The sequence below is a fragment of the Mesoplodon mirus genome (genome assembly GCF_964341445.2).
Source record: "Mesoplodon mirus genome assembly, chromosome: 7".
In the NCBI taxonomy this organism is placed as follows: domain Eukaryota; kingdom Metazoa; phylum Chordata; class Mammalia; order Artiodactyla; family Ziphiidae; genus Mesoplodon; species Mesoplodon mirus.
This window is the reverse complement of record NC_138983.1, coordinates 128,469,917-128,490,531: the sequence shown is the minus strand read 5'-3', so window position 1 is coordinate 128,490,531 and position 20,615 is coordinate 128,469,917. Positions and strand designations below refer to the sequence as shown.

At 48.6% G+C, this 20,615-nt stretch overlaps 1 protein-coding gene across 1 annotated transcript in view; it reads right to left on the bottom strand.

Moving 5' to 3' along the window:
- POU2F3 (POU class 2 homeobox 3) overlaps positions 1 to 20,615 on the bottom strand; it is a gene marked incomplete at both ends in the record, with an annotated part of 79,242 nt that overhangs the window by 48,169 nt on the left and 10,458 nt on the right. Inside the window, one exon of the mRNA XM_082628774.1 lies at positions 651 to 685. Within this exon, the coding sequence (XP_082484900.1) occupies positions 651 to 685 (35 nt within the window). The remainder of the gene's footprint in view (positions 1 to 650; positions 686 to 20,615) is intronic.

The window sequence follows — 20,615 nt, the reverse complement described above, 5'->3', positions numbered from 1 at the left end:
AGATAGCTAGTGGGAAGCAGCCGCATAGCACAGGGAGATCAGCTGGGTGCTCTGTGACCACCTAGAGGGGTGGGATAGGGAGGGTGGGAGGGAGGGAGACGCAAGAGGGAAGAGATATGGGGACATATGTGTATGTATAACTGATTCGCTTTGCTGTAAAGCAGAAACTGACCATTGTAAAGCAATTATACACCAATAAAAATGTTAGAAATAAATGAATAAATAAATAAATCAGGAGTTCCCTGAGGAACCCAACCCTCCATCTTTTGTACCTCCACAAATTCCTCTACACATAGTCAGGCCATGCAAACAGACTTGCCCAAGAGACAACTCAAGCTGAGCTTTGATGGGAAAAGAGTTGTGGTCTTATATTCCAGACCACATCCAGCCTGCAGATAATCCTAAATAGGGCTGCGCTGTCAGTACTCTTTTGAGGACATAATGAAGAGGTGACCCCGACGTTGGATTGTGGATTGGGGGAGGGGTTGGATGCAAAAGCCCTTGAAAGACCTCTTTCAATTCTGAGAGCTATGAGTCTATGAATAAACAGCCTCAAACTTCCCTTAATCTTCTTTGTGTCCCCACACCTGACAGAGTATGAATGACCCCCAAAATTTATAGAATAAAGGTTTTCTTCTGAATGTCCTTACCTGCCTGTTGAAATCTAAGCCGTTTCGGTCATTTCCTGGAAGAGATTAAAAAAAAAAAAAAGAAAACATTAATAGCTAGCAGGATTGGAAGAGACTGAAAGTTAGTGGAAAATAGGATGTTGGGATGGGCTTATCTTTATTTTGAAAAAGAACAAAATGCCTGCCCTGTGGCCGGAATCTTCTTGCTTATCCTGTTTCCTGGAAAAGTCTTTGGAAAATCTCCTTCAGGAAGGTAGGGAACCAGGGAAAGGGGAGACTGACTTGTCCAAGGTCACATAGAGTCTAACTGAGATTAGAACTTTCCACACCAGATTGCTTCAGCCAAATGCCCTAAGACAGAAGCTGTGATACATGCTGTAATGGAAAAGCAAGGAAGGACCAGCCACAAGTCCTAAAGGAACTGCCCGAAGGCAGGAAGGCCTCCCACTATCCCAGCCCTCCAGCATTGAAGACACCTAAATCATGTCAGGTAGATGAGTGTCACCCCTGTTTCCACCCCCACCCCAACTTTCATTCTTGGTTTTATTCATCTTTTTCCCTTTATAATAAATGTTGGGTTGAAAAAGTAAATGTGTGCTTAATAGATAAAACTTTTTGGCACAGAAAAAGTAAAAAGTAGCAGAAAAATCAATCTGCAGAGAGGCAGCTGCAATTAATATTTTTGTATATTTTATGGTCTTTTTTATGCTTGTTTTTCCTCATTGATATATATCGCTCTGTATAGATTTTTTACCCTGCTTTTTCCAGTAAGCATCATAATCTTTCTCCTACACGATTAAGGAACGTCATAAATCTTTCTCCTATGTTTGCAAAGATCATTTTTTTTTTTTTTTTTTTTTTTTGCGGTACGCGGGCCTCTCACTTGTGGCCTCTCCCGTTGCGGAGCACAGGCTCCGGATGCACAGGCTCAGCTGCTCCGCGGCATGTGGGATCCTCCCGGACCAGGGCACGAACCCATGTCCCTGCACTGGCAGGCGGACTCTCAACCACTGCGCCACCAGGGAAGCCCGCAAAGATCATTTTTAATGGCTACATAATATTCCATTTATGGAGATACCAAAATCTGCTTAAACATATACCTGTTATTAGGGAAATTGCTTCCATTCTTTGCTATAATTAAATTTCCTGTTCATACAGCTCTTCAGGGCAGGAGCTGCCAAAGAATCTTCCTTTGTGCCCCATGGATTATTGGCTCTATAATGGCAAGAAAATGATATTAAATACCACCCAGAGCCTAGCACTAGGCTTAGTACATAATAGGAGCTCAAATTATATCAGTTGAATGAATGAATAAATGAACATGTGAATGAATTCAGAACTTTCAATCAGAAAATTCTTCTGCTTTCCATCGGTTCTTCAATAGCTTTGGAATGAAGTCCAAATTTCTTAGTATAACATATAATTCCCTGGATGACCTGGTTTCTGCCTACCTTCCCTGCTTTGTCTGCTGCCTCTCATGATCTCACCTCCCTCCCTCCCATGTACCCTGTGCTCCAGGCTCATGGAAAGCTCGCTCATGTCCAAACGTGCCACACCTCTCCCGTTTCCACACCTCCATGCACTGTTCCCTTCCACAAAGTTGGTTCCCCTTCTCTCTGGTCCTTCAGGCTTCTCTACCAGCCGCATGGCACATGTCATGTAACTCTTTATTTGTCTGCATGCTTCTCTCTCCCTCTAGTCTATGAATTCCTTGAAAACTAGGAGGAGGACATTCATTTTTCTCCTCAATGGCCACCACAGTTCCTAACATGGGTCAGAGGCTCAAGAAACACCGGATAGATGAATGAATGGGGTCCAGGAGAATCCTCTGGAGCTTGAACCTAAGCCCCCTTCCCTCTACTCTGTTCTAAGCAACGGGTAAGTGAAGCCCTTGCCTGTATGATTGGTTGTGAAGCATCTCCGAGAGCAGCTGGGCCAGCAAGATGACAGTAGAGGTTGAGGACTACAGGATTCTGAGAAAGAGGAAATTAGTGAGACGGGAAGTCATCTTTGAACAGCAGCCTGATTTTGAGACTAACGAAGACTAAATAGATAATCTGTGAAGGGAGTTAAGATGGGAAGGGCCCACAGACTGAAAATGTGTGTGTGTGTGTGTGTGTGTGTGTGTGTGTGTGTGTGTGTGTGTGTGTAGAGGGTAGACTTAAAGATAAAATTGCTTTTATATTAAAAATTATTTCATGACATTGTAAAGGTGGCCTAGTAAGGAGTGATTTTAAAATTTGACCAAAGAGCAAATTCATTCATTCCACAAGTATTTGCTAAATACACTCTCTATACCAGGCACTGTTCTAGGCACTGGAAATATAATACTGGAATAGATAGACAGAAGTCCTTGACCACATGGAGCTTCTTTTCTAGTTGAGGAGACATAAAAGGAATAAGAAAACAAATATATAATTTCATTTAGACAGAGTTACTATGGAGAGCAATAATACATGGTCAGGGGAAGAGTGTCAGAGGCTGTCCATAAGCGGGGTGGTCTGGGAAGATCATTCCAGACAGAGGGGTCGGGATCTGAGTGAGGCAAGAACAGGCTTGCCCACTGAGGAGCAGTGATGAGGCCAGCAAGGCTGGAGAGATGTGGATGGGTGTGACCAGGGGAAAGATGACGTGGATCTGGCAGGCGGGTTGTGCTGAAGACTTCAGCTTTCATGCCAAGGACGTTGGGAAGTGATCAGAGGGTTTTGAGCAGAGGAGTGACATGATTTCACTTAAGTGTTTACACCTGCAGTGATCAGCTGTAGGGATGAGCAAGGAGGAAGGGAGAACAACCAGGTGGCTATCGCAGTGGGCTAGGTGAGAGTGGGCAGCGTGCAGGATAGAAGGGCACCCGTGCAGGTAGTGAGAAGGACCCGGATTGTGAACTGATAGCTGACAGGGCCAGCTGATGGCTGCAAGGAGCGGTGCAAGGGAAGGAGAGGAAGGATGATTCCTAGGGTTGGGCTTTCTCCATGGAGTGAGCGGTGGAGTCATTCCCCAAGATGGGGGTGACTCGGGGAGGAGCTGGCTGGTGGTATAAAATCAAAAGCTATGTTCTGGGACGTGTTAACTTTGAGATGCCAATTAAAGATCCCAGGAGAGACAGGGAAAGGAGTTTGGATTCAGGATAGGTGTCAGGTCAGAAGTACAGGGTGAGTAGTTTTCAGCTTATAGGTGGTACTTAAAGCCATAGGACTTGACGAGTTTACAAAGGAACTGAGTCCAGATGAAGGAGAATAAAAGGGTCAAGGTTGGGAATGATGAGGAAGGGCCAGCAAAGGAGACTGAGAAAGAGTGGGCACTCAGGTAGGAGGAAGACCGGGCAGGTATGGCGTCTGGAAGGCAAGAGAAGGTGTAATATCATTACCTCCAGAAGAGGTAATAACATACATGTGAATGAGACCTAGAAAGGGAGAGAAACCTTGAGGGCCAAAACAGTCTATCTTGGAGAGGTCATCAGGATTGTGAACAATTCAGAAAAGTCTTTACTTTCGATATCTGCGGATGCCGTTAGAGTGCTGTTTGTGAGATCCACGAAATGCAAAAGATGAGCAAACAGAGTGAAGAGATTAATTTTAAAACCCACCAGCCAACAAGAGAACAATTTCTCTTGTCCAGGAGTTTCTCCAGGGTCTTTCTCCAGAGGCCTCTCCCCTTGAGGACGCACCTGCTGCGCTTGGAGCCTGAAGATGGAGTCTCCCCTTCTCATCAGACTCATCCCGGCCTGCATCGGTATCATTGTCTAATCCTCCTTGAGTCCCAGGCTGACTGAATGGCTGGACTGGAGGGGCCCAGGCCAGCCAGGGCCTCCCAGGAGACAGACCCCTTTACTCTGGGACAGCAGAGAGCGGCACTAGTTCAGCACTGGGAACTGAATAAAGGTTCAGTCCCCCAAAGTGATTTCACCTCCAATTCCGATTCCACTGCTAAGCAGGTCAGAGTATTCTCAGGAGACATGGCTTCCCCCCGCTGGAGAGAAGGAGCTCAGAGCATCTGGAGGCCTAGGTGGAGACACCATGACATAGTCTAATACAGGCGTTAGTTCATTTCTGATGACACTGTTGATTCTCTCTCCAGATCTGGCTGAGGGGAAATGGCCTCAGCCCTCATTTTACTGCTGCTTCTTCCTGCTTCTCCCCCATGTTCCATGGACCTAGTTCCGCCTGGCACCTCTCCCCACCCAGCCTACAGGAAAGGCCTGGGAGGTGGTGCCTGGGAACTCTGGGACAAGATCAAGCTCACTGGGGTTCTGCTGCTGCCCTAATGCTCTAGGTTGAGAGGGGACCGACAAGCCATTCCCAGGGCCCAATTTATTCATTTTTGAAACAGCGAGGAGGGCACCCCTCTTTCCTAGAGAAAGAAAGGGATGCAATCACCATATTGTGGGAAATACTGGTCCACAATCATCAGAAACTTGTTTTCTACCCCTTTAAGCTGTGGTGTGCAGGAGTAGCAGGGCATACTTGAAACAGTCCTGGACTTGAAGTCAGAGAATTAGGGCTCAAGTCCTGGCTCCATCGCTCCCAAGCTGTGTGGCCTTGGTCAAGGCAGGAAGCTCCAGAGCCTCAGGCATCTTGATGGCAAAATAAGGTCATAGTTTCAATTCCACCCACCGCCCAGGAATACAGTAAAGCTCAGCTATATGCTGGGAAGCACTCTCCAGTTGTGGGCTGGGCTCCACACGTCCCGGGCCACTCCTCCATCAGGCTGAGCCTGCTCCTTTGTCAGGGATTTTGCACATGCTGTTCCCTCTGACTAGAATGCGCTCTCTCCCTAGAAAATACACAGTCATCCTCCAAGACCCAACTCAGATGTCACACCCTCCATGAAACTTATCCAAAGCAAAATGAGGGATTTCCTCCTCTGTGTTTCCACCTCTCGTACTTATATCTCTTCCAGCACCTACCACATTTTTTAAAAGTCAGTGTTTTGTGTGTCTGTTTCCCTCATGAAACTGGGAGCTCCTAGAGGCCAGGGTTATTACATCTTATTCATTCTTGTACCCCAAGAGCCTAAAACAGTGTTTAACACATAGTAGGAACTGAATGACTATGTGTTTAATTGATCCAAATCACTAAGAAACTCCTACAGAAACGAATCTTCTATTCAGGTCTAAGAAATCACAGGTGCCACCACCTGCAGAAACCTGATCATATTCTATTCTCCAAGTTCTGGCTTTGAAAGATGGCAGCCACTTGCAGAAAAAAAAAACAAAGCAGGACAGACACACAGAGGGGCCGGAGCATTATTTTCAGCATTGGAAAGATACTGAAGTCCAACCTCAGAGGGGAGCACCTTGCGGTGGTCACACAGCCTCAGAGACCTTGATTTCAGACTAAAGCTTGGCTTTTGCAACTCCCATACTCATACAATTTTCCCAATAAACCCACTGCATCCCAAGTCCAACACAGAGAAAACCAAGTATTAGACTGTAACCAACAGTTTAGGCAAATAAGCAGTATTAATGCCGATCAAATCTGGAAGTGATTTAAAGAGCGAAATTAATTCAGACAACTGGATGATGAAATCAGGATTAGAAAATATTTTGGTTGATTCTAATAAGAGGCCAAAACCAACAACATAAAATGTAACAGGAATAAATCTAAGCTCTACATTTAGGTTAAAAAAGGTCAATTGTATACATAAAAGAGGAGGCTGAAATTAGAAATGATTAAGGTGGTAAATTTTATGTTTAAATTTTAAATTTTATGTTTAAATTTAATATTGTATGTTTTACCACCAAAAAAAAAGGAGAAAAAGTAAAGAGTTTTTTAAACTTAGGGAATTATGTTTTGACAACTACTCTAACCCAGAAAGCTAATTTTCTACCTCATACTGGGTAGGCAACTAAAGTAGTCAAATTGCTCAAAAGTATGCCCTACCTTTAAGCCTACCTGTTACATATGATCTGGCAATCCTACTCTGGGTGTATATCCACAGGAAAAGAAAACAGGATATCAAACAGATAGCTTCATTCCTCTGTTCACTGCAGCATTATTCACTATAGCCAACCTAAGTGTTCATCAGTGGTAAATGGATAAAGAAAATGTTACATATATATAACATGTTACATGGTGGAATATTATTCAGCCATGAGAAAGAAGGAAACCCTGCCATTTGCGACAACATGAATTGACCTTGGGGGCATTATGCTAAGTGAAATAAACCAGACTGAGAAAGACAAATACTGCACGGTAACACTTATATGTGGAATCCAAAAATAAAAAATAAAAAAGAGTCAAACTCATAGAAACAGAGAGTGGAAAAGTGGTTGCCAGATGCTGGAAGGGTTCCGAAATAGGGAGAAGTTGGTAAAAGGGTGCAAACTTTCAGCTATAAGATGAATCAGGTCTGAAGATCTAATGTATAACAGGGTGATTATAGTTGACAACACTGTACTGTATAATTAAAATGTGCTAAAACAGTGGAACTTAAATGTTCTCTCTCACACATATAAAGATAAATATAGAGGTGATGGATGTGTTAATTAGATGGTGGGAATCCTTTCACAATGTGTACACGTATCAAATCACATGATGTACATGTTAACATCACATGATGTTAACATGATGTACATTGTAAAAATCTTACAATTTTATTTACCAGTAACACCCCAATAAAGCTTAAACAAAAGACTCGGTGCTACAGTGTGAAACCTGATAAAGAGTTTTTTCAACAGTACCAATAACCAGCCTCAAACTAGAGCAATGGAATAACACAGCAGATACATACGGTGATTAAAAATTCAAGTGTGCATAACTTAAGATACTTGACCATCAAAATAGCTATACTCTGTATTTTACATTTTCAAAGAGGTTAAATCTCCTCAAGAAATATATCTCTCCCTCCCAAACAAAAGCAAACAAGTGATTCCCATTTCTGTTTACTGGCAGACAGTATCTGGAAATAAACAAACTGCAGTTCCTTGTGGGGAGGGGACGAGAGAGGAGGCTGGCGTTAGTGTCTCATGTGAAAAAGAGACCAAAAAAGGGAGAATTTCAGTTGACTGAAGCCAATATCGGCCTGAGTGTGCTGCACAGGTGTGGTGTAGCTGCTTAAAAAACTAATGCTATCCTGTGCATTAGCAGGCATGCAGACCGTTGCAGATCTCTGCTGAGAGCATCATGTCCAGTTCAGGGCAACAATTTTTTTTTTTTTTTTTTGCGGTACGTGGGATCTTCCCAGACCAGGGCACGAACCGGTGTCCCCTGCATCCGCAGGCGGACTCTCAACCACTGCACCACCAGCGAAGCCCCAGGGCCACATTTTTAAAAGGGACCCCGATGAACTGGGCTGTGCAACATGAGGACCAAGATGGTAAGGGGCTGAGATGTCACACCACATGAGGAAAGGATCTTTAGCCTAGAGAGGAGAACACTTACCCTTAGATGTCTTTTATGTTTTAGAGACACATACCGCCATATTTAGGATTGGAAAGTTATAATGTCTATAATTTACAAGAAAATATTCCAGGGACAGGAATGGCAGAAACGTGATGGTTGTTGAGAGTAGGCAATGAGTATATGGGGCTCATCGTTTTAGTGTCCACCTTTGTGTGCGTTTGAAATAAAAAGTTAAAAATAAAATATTTACCCCCAAAAAGGATGAAACAAATATGGCAAGATGTTAACAACTATTAAATCCAGGTGTTGGGTATATGGCTGTTCATTAAGCTGTTTCTTCTCTTTTCTATGTATCTGAAGTTTTTCAAAATAAAAAAATTTAAAGTAATTCAATGAGGGAACATTTGAAAGATCTACTTGGCATAGTGCCTGGTGCATAGTAAGTGCTTCAGTAAATGTCAGTGTACTCTTCCTTCCTCCCCAAATATTGGCATGGATGTGAAGCAGGCTTAGCCTGCAGTTCCAATGACCCAGCTCCACAAAAGGTCGGTGGTGGAGGCTCCTGGGAAGCAGGCTTCACCTCAGTATAAGGAAGAATTTTGTAAAACATGGAATTGTCCAGCAGTGAAACCCACAGTTTCATGTCAACAGGGCTCCCCATTGCTAGGAATATTCAGGCAGAGGTTGCTTATTTCAGGGATGTTATAGAAGTGGTATTTGAATTGAGGGGCAATTTGATAATATCAAGAGGGGGATCTCGGGTGATCTCAGAGGACTGAAAATTCCTTCCATCTCGAAAGTCCTAGGATTCAGTGCCGCTGATTGAAATGTACCAGGGCTTTTTCTTCCCCTCCCAGAAGCTGGTCACTGTGTAGCATCTGCAGAGGGAGGCAAGGAAGGACCAAAGAACTCTCCCCACCGTTTCCCTCTGTCCTGTGTTCTGCCCACAACTAAAAGATATGAACACAGAGGGCAGAGATGGGGCAGAAAGGGCTCACAAAGGAAGCTTCAGAATCCTCTCTTTGGATGTCCTGGGGGCAAATGGGTAAGAACGGTGCCAGGCTGGAAGGGACACCAGCTAAGTTCTCTCCAAGCCTCTTTTGGTTCTCATGGTCTCCTGGGAATCTCTGGACCACGAAGCTTCTAGCAAGAAAGCCAGAGCGCAAACACCTTGGAACTATGGCTCACGGGGCTGGGAGGGACCTGAAGAGATCATCAGGGCGAGCGCTCTGCCTTTGGGAAAATGAAGCATTATTATTCACCCCCATTTTACAGTGAGAAAACTGAGTCTCAACAAGGTTAAGTGATAATATGTACGAAGTAACAGAGCTTTTAAAGTATGGGCATGTGTTGGGAATGATCCTCAGGGAAAGACAAAGACCCACGTCTCCAACCCCAATGTGGTACATCCTTCCCACGCTAGCGTTCACGCTACTGCTAGCATCTCTAAGACTCAGACAATGTCTGAGGACTCCACCCAAGCCCCAGCTAAATGCCCCAACTCCTGAATCTCCCTGGTCCCACACGGTACCCAGAACTGTTCATCTATACCAAAGAGCTCCAGGCAAAGGAAGAGGCCGAGAATACAGTTCGAGAGATTTGGGTTAATTATGAAGACAACATCCCAGTTCATAGAAAATGGGATTTAGTGACCAAAAGAGGGTAAAAGGCACCTTGAACTGGTGGGGAGACCCGGGATTCTGGATAGAATTTCCTTAGGCCAGGATGGCCATAATACCCAATGGAGTCCCCGTGAGAAAGGCCAAGGATCCGTCTGTAGGAGGTGCACAGGGGTCAAAGGCAACTTCCACCTCTGCCTCTCCTTCCCTGGCATCTGGTGGGCACCAGGTCAGCAGTCCGAGCCACCTGGCAAGGACCCCTGTCCGACAGTAGACAGGAGGAGCCGGCGCCAGCCCTCTGCTTTCCCACCTCTGAGCCACAGCCTCACAGGCCCACTGATTTGCATGCTTTGGCAGCGCTGGGATGTGAGTTTGCCTGGGGAGCAATTCTCTGGGTGAGGGAGGTGGAAGCACAAGAATCCTGTTCCAGCAGGATTTTCACTCCTGCCTGGTAAACATGCAGAGAGCATTCTGCAATGCGGCTGAACCTATCCCATTTCTGGGCTGCTTCTCTTCTCACCAGCTCCGCTCCCAGGTTAACCCAGCAAGACTTCCACTGTCATTTCATGACCACTTGGCAAATGTGCTGGCACTTCCTGGGATAGCAGTGATTAAAGCAACCAGGACCTTGGAAGCACTGCTGGGCAGGCAGCCTCCAGAGCAAACCAGGAGACTTCCCGGTGAGGTCAGTCAAGCCAGTCAAAACACTTTACCCCAAGACCCCACAGACACCATGCCTACCTTTTTTGTTACTTGAGATCCCTCCAAGGAACTGGGCACTGTTGCCTAATGGTCAGAGTTCTGTACAGAGAACACACTGTAAACTGAGCTTGAGGGTTACTTCAAAGGTTGTGTTATGCTGGACCTTGGGCAAGCTGCTTGATCTCCACAGCCTTCAATCTTCCTTACATGTTACAACAAAAAATTCTGCCTATATTCCTGCCACCTTCTTCGTAGGAGCAAAGAAATGCCCAGGAGGAAACCGAGGCTGGCCTCCGAAGCCACCTGAAGAACAGGACACAGGATGTCCTTGATGCGCTGTGGGAAAAACGCTGGCATAGGGGACGGGAGATCTGAGCTTCAGTTCTCCACCAGCTGAGTGTCCCTGGCTGTGGATAGCAGATGCAAAGATGCAGCGTATGCGCCATGCCCAGGGCAGACATCACTAATGGACCGCCTCACTTGCTTCCTTTTCCTAAACTCAGTGCATAGTGACCACCACTGATGATCAGAAGCAGCTCTCCTGAAGAAACCCACTTGCTACCCCAGGACAGGATGATCTTACAGGGTCCCTCCACCTCTGACCGTCTGTGGCTTTGGGGATTTTCATGATTTAAAGCTTCTTCCTCTCTAGAATGGCAGAGTCAACACAACTGACCTCAGTTCTTCCTTGCAACCCGGCCTGTGTGAGCATTCCAGGGAGTTTCTCCACCTGCACAGTCATGAGACTGAACCCCGAAGCCTTGCTCTCCAGGCCCTTACCACAGATGTCAGGAGCGTGGGGCTGAGGAGGGCACCCACTGCCCACCTTTGCTAAAAGGGAAGCCCAGCCTCCCCCGACTTCCCTTTATTATCTGTCGTCATTCTTTGATAAATGAAAGGCTCCTCACCGAGGTCTTCTATTTTTTTGGAAATAAAATCCCTGTGTCTTCTCAGTCTGAGCTATAGATGGGACTCTCTGGGGCCCCCTGCCTTGCCCCTGCACCTCCTGCTGGCCTCACACTGAGGCCCAAAGTGGGCAGCATGATCAGAGGCTATGCTGAAGAGGCCAGGGACTCAGGCCCCTGCCTGGAATGGGGCCAAAGGGCCAGGTTGCCCAGCGAAGTCTCCACTCATAATCCGCTGACCCTAGAAAACAATAAAAATCCAACTTCAAAGGAAAAACTCTGTTAAAGAAACCCAGGGTTCCCATCACTCCTAAATAAGTACAGGTCAGAGAAGCACCTTGGCCGCTATTTTTCTATCATAACTTTCTTGTGCTCGAAGGGACCACACAGAGACTCCCAGTGCAGCACCCACCACTTACAGGTAGGGAAACTAAGTCCCAGAGAGGGTGAGTGATGAGCTAAAGGTCACACTGGTAATAAAACAAAGCAGGAACAAAGCCCGAGCTCCGGTGCCCGGACTTGACTCTCCACCATAGCCCAGGGGGTCCCTAAAGGTCACCTCCAGACCAGCCCCTTCTCTACTCCTTGCCCAGACCTGAGAGGGGAAGAGATTCAAAGAGGTTTAAGGTTGGTAAGAGGCACTTCGCCACCCGCTTCCCGGGACTGAGTGAAGTGGGGGTGAGAAGGGTGGCTGGGAAGAGCAGGAATAGCTACCGAGAGGGGCGTGCAGCCGGGCGCTGGTCCTCACGTGGGCACACAGACGTCCATTGTGCAGCTCAGAGGGGCACGTGTGTGGTAAGAAAGCTTAGATGAGAGATGCTATCTCACATGTGTAGAACAGCTCTCACTTCTGAGAGCTGCCACAGATACACTCTTGTTTCATTCATGCCTCACGACTTGTCTTACAGATAAGGAAACTGAGGCTGACTTGTCTTACAGATAAGGAAACTGAGGCTGGGCCACGGGCGCCTGAGCTGGAGGAAAGGAAGTTGGGTCTCAGGGCTCTGGCTGCAGGGCTGGTGCGCTGGCCAACACGCATGGGTCTTGGGGCGTGCACTGGGTTTGTTCCTTTCTGTGCAGTGTACTTTCATATCCAGTCCTTATGAGAGTCTCGCCTGCCTGTGAGTTCTACAGGGCCGGGATTCCAGAACTCCTGTTTCACCAGTGAGTACACTGAGGCTCAGAGAGGGCGAGGCTGGTTAATGTCACACAGCCGTCTTCCGCATCCAGACACCATGCCATGCCCTTTCCCTCACCCGGGGTAATGTCGCTTCCTCTCCTTCTGGGGCCTGTGTTCCTAGGGCTGGAGGGGCCACTTCTGAGGGAAGGGTGATGGGGAGGGGGGAGACTTTGTCCAACGAAACAACAAAACAAAAGCAAAAGACAGAGGACTGCCTCTAGGGTAGAACAGGGATCTCAACCCGTTGCTGTGACCTTGAGAAAGTCGTTCCTCTTTTCTGACCCCACTCTCTTTCCCCATAAAATAGGAGAATGGGACTAGATCAGAGAATTTTCAAACATTTTGGCAGGAGAACACTATATTCAAATAATAGGGATTAATTAATAGTTGACATTTATTGAGCATTTACTATGTACCAAGCTTTGTATTAAACATTTTATACACAGGACAACATTTAATCCTCACAACCACCCTATGAGTAGGTGCTCTTATTATCCCCATTTTACAGATGAGGAAACTTGAGGCTCAGAGAGGTTAATCAACTTGCCCAAGGTTACTGATTAGTCAATTGCCGAGTAGAAACTCAAGCCCACGTCTGCCCACCAGCCAAGGCTGACCACACCACAGTATATATTGACATACTATCTCCAAATGAAAACACACATGGAGTCACCACAGAAATTTGAGGGGGAAAAAAAAAGACCTTCAGGTTTTTCCAGAACTATAAACATCATCTAGTCTCCTTGAATCTGTACCATCCCTAAGCACTGGGTCCTGGGAGGAGGGGTCTTTCCACCAACTCCCTCCCCTTCTTCCGGCCATTTCCTGATTGCCTGGAGTCAGTTTGTTTGAGGGTCCTTCACCAAAGCACACTTCCCACTCCCAAGTGCAGGTGGATAGGACAGTGTGTTGGCCATGAGTGAACGAATTCACAGGTAGGTCTACTCAGGACACAGACCATATTCCTAATAGAGGGTCCCTAAATTGGCCACTGGGTCACGTGTGGACACTCTGTCCTTCTGATACTAATACTGGCAAATAGCATTACTATACGGCAGGCTCTGCTCTAAGCACCTTACACATGTTGGCTTATTCAATCCTCATGGCAGGGGCTTCCCTGGTGGCACAGCGGTTAAGAATCCGCCTGCCAATGCAGGGGACACGGGCTCGAGCCCAGGTCCGGGAAGATCCCACATGCCGCGGAGCAACTACGCCTGTGCGCCACAACTACTGAGCCTGCGCTCTAGAGCCCGTGAACCACAACTACTGAGCCCACGAGCCACAACTACCGAAGCCCGTGTGCCTAGAGCCCATGCTCCGCAACAAGAGAAGCCACCACAGTGAGAAGCCCGCGCACCGCAACAAAGAGTGGCTCCCGCTCGCCGCAACTAGAGGAAAACCCGTGCGCAGCAACGAAGACCCAACACAGTCCAAAATAAAATAAATAAATTAATTAATTAAAGAAGAAACAAAAAAAATAGTTCCTCACTCTCCACAATATTAAAAAACAAAAACAAAAAAACATCCTCACGGCGACTCTAGGAGCCTATCCCTATTATTACCTCCATTTTACAGTCTAGGAAACCGAGCAGGGACATTAAGTAACCAGCCCAAGGTCATATAACTAGTAAGTAGAAAAGTTGGGATTCAAATACAGACTCTGGCTCCAAAGTCTATGCCCTTAATGCCTCCGCCTTGGTAAGCTGGGGGCAGCAGTGCCCTTCCTAACACGTTACAGGAACTGAGAGGTACAGCAACCCCCATCTTTCAAATAATAACCAGTGAGCACAAAGCGTCAGCATGTGCTCCCAGATCTCAGCATCTTAGAGCCGGAAGTGATCTTAGAGACTCTCAAGTTCAGACCCTTCGTCCAATGCACGAACTCAGGCCTGAAGACGGGAGGTGACTTGCTGACACAGGTTCATGGTAGAGATGAGTCCAGATTCCACCTCTCCTCACATCTCCTCAGCCAAACAAGAAAGTGCAGACTGTTTCTCCAGTTTCACTGGTAGAAAAACTGAGATGACTAGTCTGTTGTCAGCAGAGGGAGACAGGCCTGAGCCCAGGACCAGAGCTCACTCAATGGTCCTTAAGAGCCCAAGCATCCTTACGACACTGGGGGTAAACTGAGTTGGGGCTAGGCGGGGATGGGGACCCAGCTGGTTCTCCCGAGAGGCAGAGGTCACTAATACCCCACTCAGCCAACCACCCTCAAGCCTCCAGGGGCCTGAGGGGAGGGGACAGGGACAGGGTGGGAGCAGCCAGCCCAGTGCCACCTCCCTTTGATACCTTGGAGTCCAGAGCAGACATTTCCCAGCCGGCTTAACCCTTTTTGTGCGTGCTTCCCTTCTCAAGAAAACCTTAATCATCCTCATTTGAATTTCAAATGACCTCTCCCCTCTCCCCACTCCCTGCCCCAACAGGCTTTGAGGCAGGGATATGGAAATTCACCCTGCAGTATGGAAATCATTGCCCTATGCAAATTGGGCGCCAGGACCCCATCGTCATAGCAACCACTGGGTTTCCTCTCCTTTTGGCCCCTCTCTGGGCTCTCTGGCTTAGATTTTTTGTTCCTCTTCCCAGCAGGCAGGTGGGGCACCCCTCACCGAGGTGCCCAAAGGGGCCCAGACCTGCCAGGCTTCCTGCCTGCTTCTCTAGTGCAAATCTGGACCCAGATTTGGTCTCACCCAAGCGAGACCAACCGCTGTTTTTTCTCAGGCTAGCCTAATCCGAGGATGGGCTAGATGGTGGTGAGGAAGTTCTGGAGTCTGGAGGACACAGCGATGCTCCTGGAGGGGGTGACAGGAGAAGAGAGACCTAGAGGGCTTCGGTGGTGCCAGTGATAGGAGATAGAAAGCAGGGCACGGAACCTGTGTGTAAAATGCCATGCAAATCAACACCTATTAGTTTTTGGGTCGACAGCACTAGTACCTTCTGGGGAGATGCCCGCAGCTCTGTTTCCCCTGCTCCGAGCTTGGCACACAGGCCTGCCCTACCTGAGTCTCCCAGGGCCCTGCTGTTACCCAGGAGCTCCCCCACAGTCAGCCCTAAGCCCATGGAGGATCCCGGAGGGGACTTCGAACTGTCTGTGGCTGAAGTCTCTAGAAATGAAATGCAGTCTCCTCTGAGGACTCTGGTCATTCGCTCAGCCTCCCCAGCCCTGTCCTACCAGACCCTCGGGCTCCAATGAGAGGAACACAGCCCCAGTTGGGATGACCTCATGCTGCTTCCCTTTTAAGGACATGTCTGCCCCTCTTCCCCTTGGCTGTGGGGAGTGGGGAGTGAGAGGATGCAAGGGGAGCTGCACCTGCCTCTCCCCTCAGCAGCTCTTCCTAAGGATGGGTCATCCTGGCAGAGCCCTTCCCTTCCCGAGGGGGACCCACAGGCAAATGCAGGCAGAGACTCCAACTTCCGTCTCCCCTGCCCCTCCTGTAGTTTCACAAACCCCCCCCGACCACCCCAGCCTGCCTCTGATAGAGCCTGGACCAGAAAGGAAGACTGCCAGGGGATGAACCCCCACCGCCAGACTGCCCACCCTGCCCTGAGGGCTTTGAGGTGGGGATTGTGTGAGTCGTGTGTGTTTGCGCGTGAGTGTGAGTTGGGCGTGTGTGTGTCTGTGTGTTTGGGAGTGGGGCGGACCGAGTGTAACTGCATTTCAGTAGTCCGGATTGGGGCTGCTCTTCAAACCCTAAGACGTAACCCTAATTTGGCTGCTCATTTCTTTTCAATTTCTTTTTCCACTTGTTCAGCAATTTTCCACACCAGGTGTTCATTACTGTAACTGTTTCTTAAGGAGGAGGGTGGACCCAAGAGACCAAAAGCATTTACTCACAGCTTATGAGGGAGGGGGGCTGCAATTTGGGGGCCTTAGTGAAGGGCTAAGCCCCAGAAGCTACAGTGTTGAGTCTCTGGACGCTGCTCAGGGCCTCTGTGTGTGTGTGTGTGTGTGTGTGTGTGTGTTGGTAGCGGGTTGGGGGTGGGTGTCATTTCACCCCTGGAAGCAAAGGATAGCCTGGGACCGACCTCTCCTGCTGGATCTCCCCATCATTGCCCCCACAGCAATGACAGTGGGAGTAGGAGGGATGCTGAGAAGGTCATAAGATGTATCCATTGCCCATGGGATGCCAAAGGAAAGGGGCATTCTTATCACACTCTTATCCTCTAATGCAGGGCACTTCCAAGTGTGGTCCCACAGCCAGGCTGGTCTGAACTGTTCATTAAGGTCGGAGACCAGATGTGTCCAAACACAGAGAGTAAGAATTTAGAAATGTTCACAGCACCCCAAGTACGTCATGAGTGAGTGCTCCCTGTGGACGCAGTGTAGACAAGTCTGGGCCCTGTTGAATGTGTGTGGTGGGTACGAGCTGCATACCAGTCCTGCACGGTGGGACCGTGGACTGCTCTGTGACAGACCGGAAGTAAAACGACCAGTCCTGCAGCCCACGTTGTTTGAAGCAGTGCCCTAAGGAATGACTGCTGATGAAACCAAGCGGAACTCCAGATGGTAAAAGGCAGCACACAGGTGCCCCCACCACGCAGCCCCCTCGCTTTGTTCCCTCTTAGGCTGGAGAGAAAAGGAGGTCCATGTTCTTCTGGGGGCTGCAGAGATGGCAGCTGGGGCAGGGAAGGTGGCCTTCCTTAAAGAGATCTCCGAAAGGAAGAGGGACGGGTGCCAGGCAGGACTTGGCTCATTCACCTGCACTGGTGTTAAGGTTTAACATAATTTTATATTTACAAACATACCTGCTACCCAGAGGCAAGTATTAATTTAGTCCATATGGACTATTACCCCTCTTGAGGTTGCGACATACACACTCCTAACACACTCATATATAGTGTGCTTAGACTTTAAAGTATCTTCACTCATTTCTGGACATGAATGTGTTATAAACCTCCTGATTTCAAGCAACATATAAAAAACACACTGCTGTTAAAAACACTTCACGGGCTTCCCTGGGGGCGCACTGGTTGAGAGTCTGCCTGCCGATGCAGGGGACACGGGTTCGTGCCCCGGTCCCGGAGGATCCCACATGCCGCGGAGCGGCTGGGCCCGCGAGCCATGGCCGCAGAGCCTGTGTGTCCGGAGCCTGTGCTCCGCAACGGGAGAGGCCACAGCAGTGAGAGGCCCGCGTACAGCAAAAAAAAAAAAAAAAAAACACTTCACGGGCTTCCCTGGGGGCGCACTGGTTGAGAGTCTGCCTGCCGATGCAGGGGACACGGGTTCGTGCCCCGGTCCGGGAAGATCCCACATGCCGCGGAGCGGCTGGGCCCGTGAGCCATGGCCGCTGGGCCTGCGCGTCTGGAGCCTGTGCTCCGCAACGGGAGAGGCCACAGCAGTGAGATGCCCGCGTACCGCAAAAAAAAAAACCAAAAACAACACAACACGTTCATCTGAGCAGCATGGTCCTGCCCTGTGGGTTGGGATTGGGACTAGATGGGTGAGACAGTGTGGCCCAGGCGGGAGCTGCTGTAGTAGTTCTTTTATTTGCAGAGGCTTTCTGTGTGCTAGAGGCAGGTTCCTCCTGACGCCACAGGCTGCTCTCCCGAGACCTCTGGCGCACACAGCCACAGTATGAAGCCTGGATGGTGAATTAGTACCTCTTCATCTCCCTGCACAGAAACTGGAAACGTGGTAAGATGGAAGCCACTCTGGTTTGAGAGGGCCAGAACCAGGGGCAAGGGGCTTATGCTGCAGCATGAGGGTTGTAGACAAGAGATAGGAGAGGACTTCCCGACACTGTGAATTGTATCCTACAAGAATAGGTGGCCAAGAGAAATTGTGGGGTTAGCTTTTCTTAAGGATGGAGGATAAATGAGGGGAAAATAGCTCTAAGAACAGGATCCTTTATTTTCCAGGGATGGTTTTGAAATGTCTTCAAAGGAAGAGAGAGGTATGAACAAGATATCCTCTCAGAATCCAGGGATTCATATCAGTTCCCCCCGGACATCTGGAGGGGCTATGGCTTCCTTTTTGTCCTCCAGAGAGGTAAGGGCGAGAGTGGGCACAGACCAAGGCACAGGACTAGAGTCACCAGGCTTGAATCCTAGAGCCCACCCAGCTCATTCTCTTCACTTTATTCCCCCAAGTCCTCTCCGCCCCCCATATTATGACAAGGAAACTCGAGTCTAAGGCACAAGCAAACTTGTCCCACACTGCTCAGTGACGGAGCTTTGTCTTGTCTCCCGAACATTTCTGATAATTATCAACCTAATGATGGACTGTATTTGTATGGTGACATACACTTTGCAAAGTGCTTTCACACCCACTCTGTCATTTAATCATAAAAGGGGGTGTGTGTGTGTGTGTGCGTGCGCCCATGTGTCTCATTTAGAAAGAGCTGTCAATAGGAGACTGTTCCGCACCTTCCCCCAAGTCTCACCTCACCCCAGGTACTTCCTAGACTTCTCTTGTCCTCTCTGTCATTGAAACAATAGTTTTATTCCATAAACATTTGGGTTAAAACCCACACACGTCTCTAGAGCCTTCTGCCTGTTTCTGCCTGGAACTGCACCTCTTCGTCGCAGTGAGACGTAGTTTCTTTATCCTTGGCTCTTTTCTTGGGGACTCAGTAGGGTGGAGATGGCGAGACCCCAGGAATGAACTGACCAAGACGGGGTTTCTCTTCTTGGGTCAGTTACTCATTATTTCTTCGGGCCTTAAGGAGAATCACTAACTTCTCTGGCCTCCCCTATATAATTGTGTCCATTCCGTCTTAAAACCATGCAGAAAGTTGCCAGATTTAAGTGAGGAGACTTTCTGCAAAGGGTCCCCACACAGCTAACTCCCCTGGATGGTCCTTCCAGACGGTGGGACACGGTGAGCCATTTCACCTCTCAGTTAGGCAACTGAAGCAAAGAAGAAGGCCAGCAGGAAGGGATGACTGACAGAGTCCAGTCCCCACCCCCTCCCTTCTTGCTCCCCTTTTCCTCCCCTGGGCTCCCCTCGTGGAGCCCTTCCTTCCCAGATCTCTGAGCAGGACAAGGGTCCTAAGGCGTCTGCTCCACTGTCATCTGGGCCTGCAATCCCCCACTCCACCAATGACAACTGAATCTGCAGAATGCGGGGAGCCTGGGCTGGTGTGTTGGTGAGGCTGGCTCAGGATGAGAGAAGAGATGGAGACAGTTCTCTCCAAGGCCAGATTCTCACCCTCCACAGTTCACCAAGGGGAGTAAGTGGATCCCAGCTCTTTCCCTCTCTTCCCCAGCAAGCACATTTTGGCACCAGACAAGGCTTCTGCCTCTTGGATGAAACCAGCCCCCCAGCAGGGGCTTGGCTCTCCTCCGGCCAAGGAGGAGAGCCAAGCCCCTTGGCTGGAGCCACCTGCCATAATTTCGGCATCTCCCTGATGCAGCCACGCTCTTGTGTCCTCTGTCCCTGGTTTTCCTGTGCTGGTCCCCAGTCTTCCCACCACCATCTCTGGGTAAATAGTCACTAGAAAGACCCAAGTTTAATTCTGTCATTTGCTAGATACAGAATCTTGGTGAAACCAGCTAACCAGCCTCAATTGCCCCATCTGCAAAGTGGGATGGTGCCATCTACCCTCACGGAATTGTTGTAAAGTCCAAAGACACTGTTGGAACGTGCTCTTCCAAACACAAGTTGGCCCTGTGATCCACTCCACCATGAAGCCCTGGAGGAAAGCTCCTGGAAGACAGGGACTGTTTCATCATCTTTCTGAGCCCAGGGTCTGACAGGAGCCAGGACTGCCAGCGAGGTCGGAGAAGAGGGCAGAGCCTGAACAGAGCAAGGCAGCTGGAGGAGTCAGAGGAGAGCGGGCTGAGAGGGACGGTGGAAGGAGGGGATATAGGGGCTGAGGGAGGTGACGGGCTAGACGGGCAGAGCTCAGGGCTGAGGAAGTCCCCACACAAATGCACGGTGTGGGAACTGATGGCAGAGAATTTGGAAAAGCAGAACTGCATACACATCTTTAAAAATTCAGCCCTTAGAGACTCTCCAGCCCCAAACCCTCCTTAATGGGGAGGAAAATAAATGTCTGGGTGGGAAAACATTTGCCCAATAATCTGCAGGGAGTTAATAGCCTGGAGTCAGGACTGAGTTTGATTACTGGTTAGAAGCTGTGTGATCCTGGGCTAATCAGTTTCTCATTCTGAGCTGCAACTTCCTCATTGATAAAAATGGCAATTGTAAGAATTAAATGAAGTAATGCATGTACAGTTGGCTCCATGTGCCTGGGTATGGGCAGGAGGCTCCGTGGATGTGACTGGCCTTTCCCTTC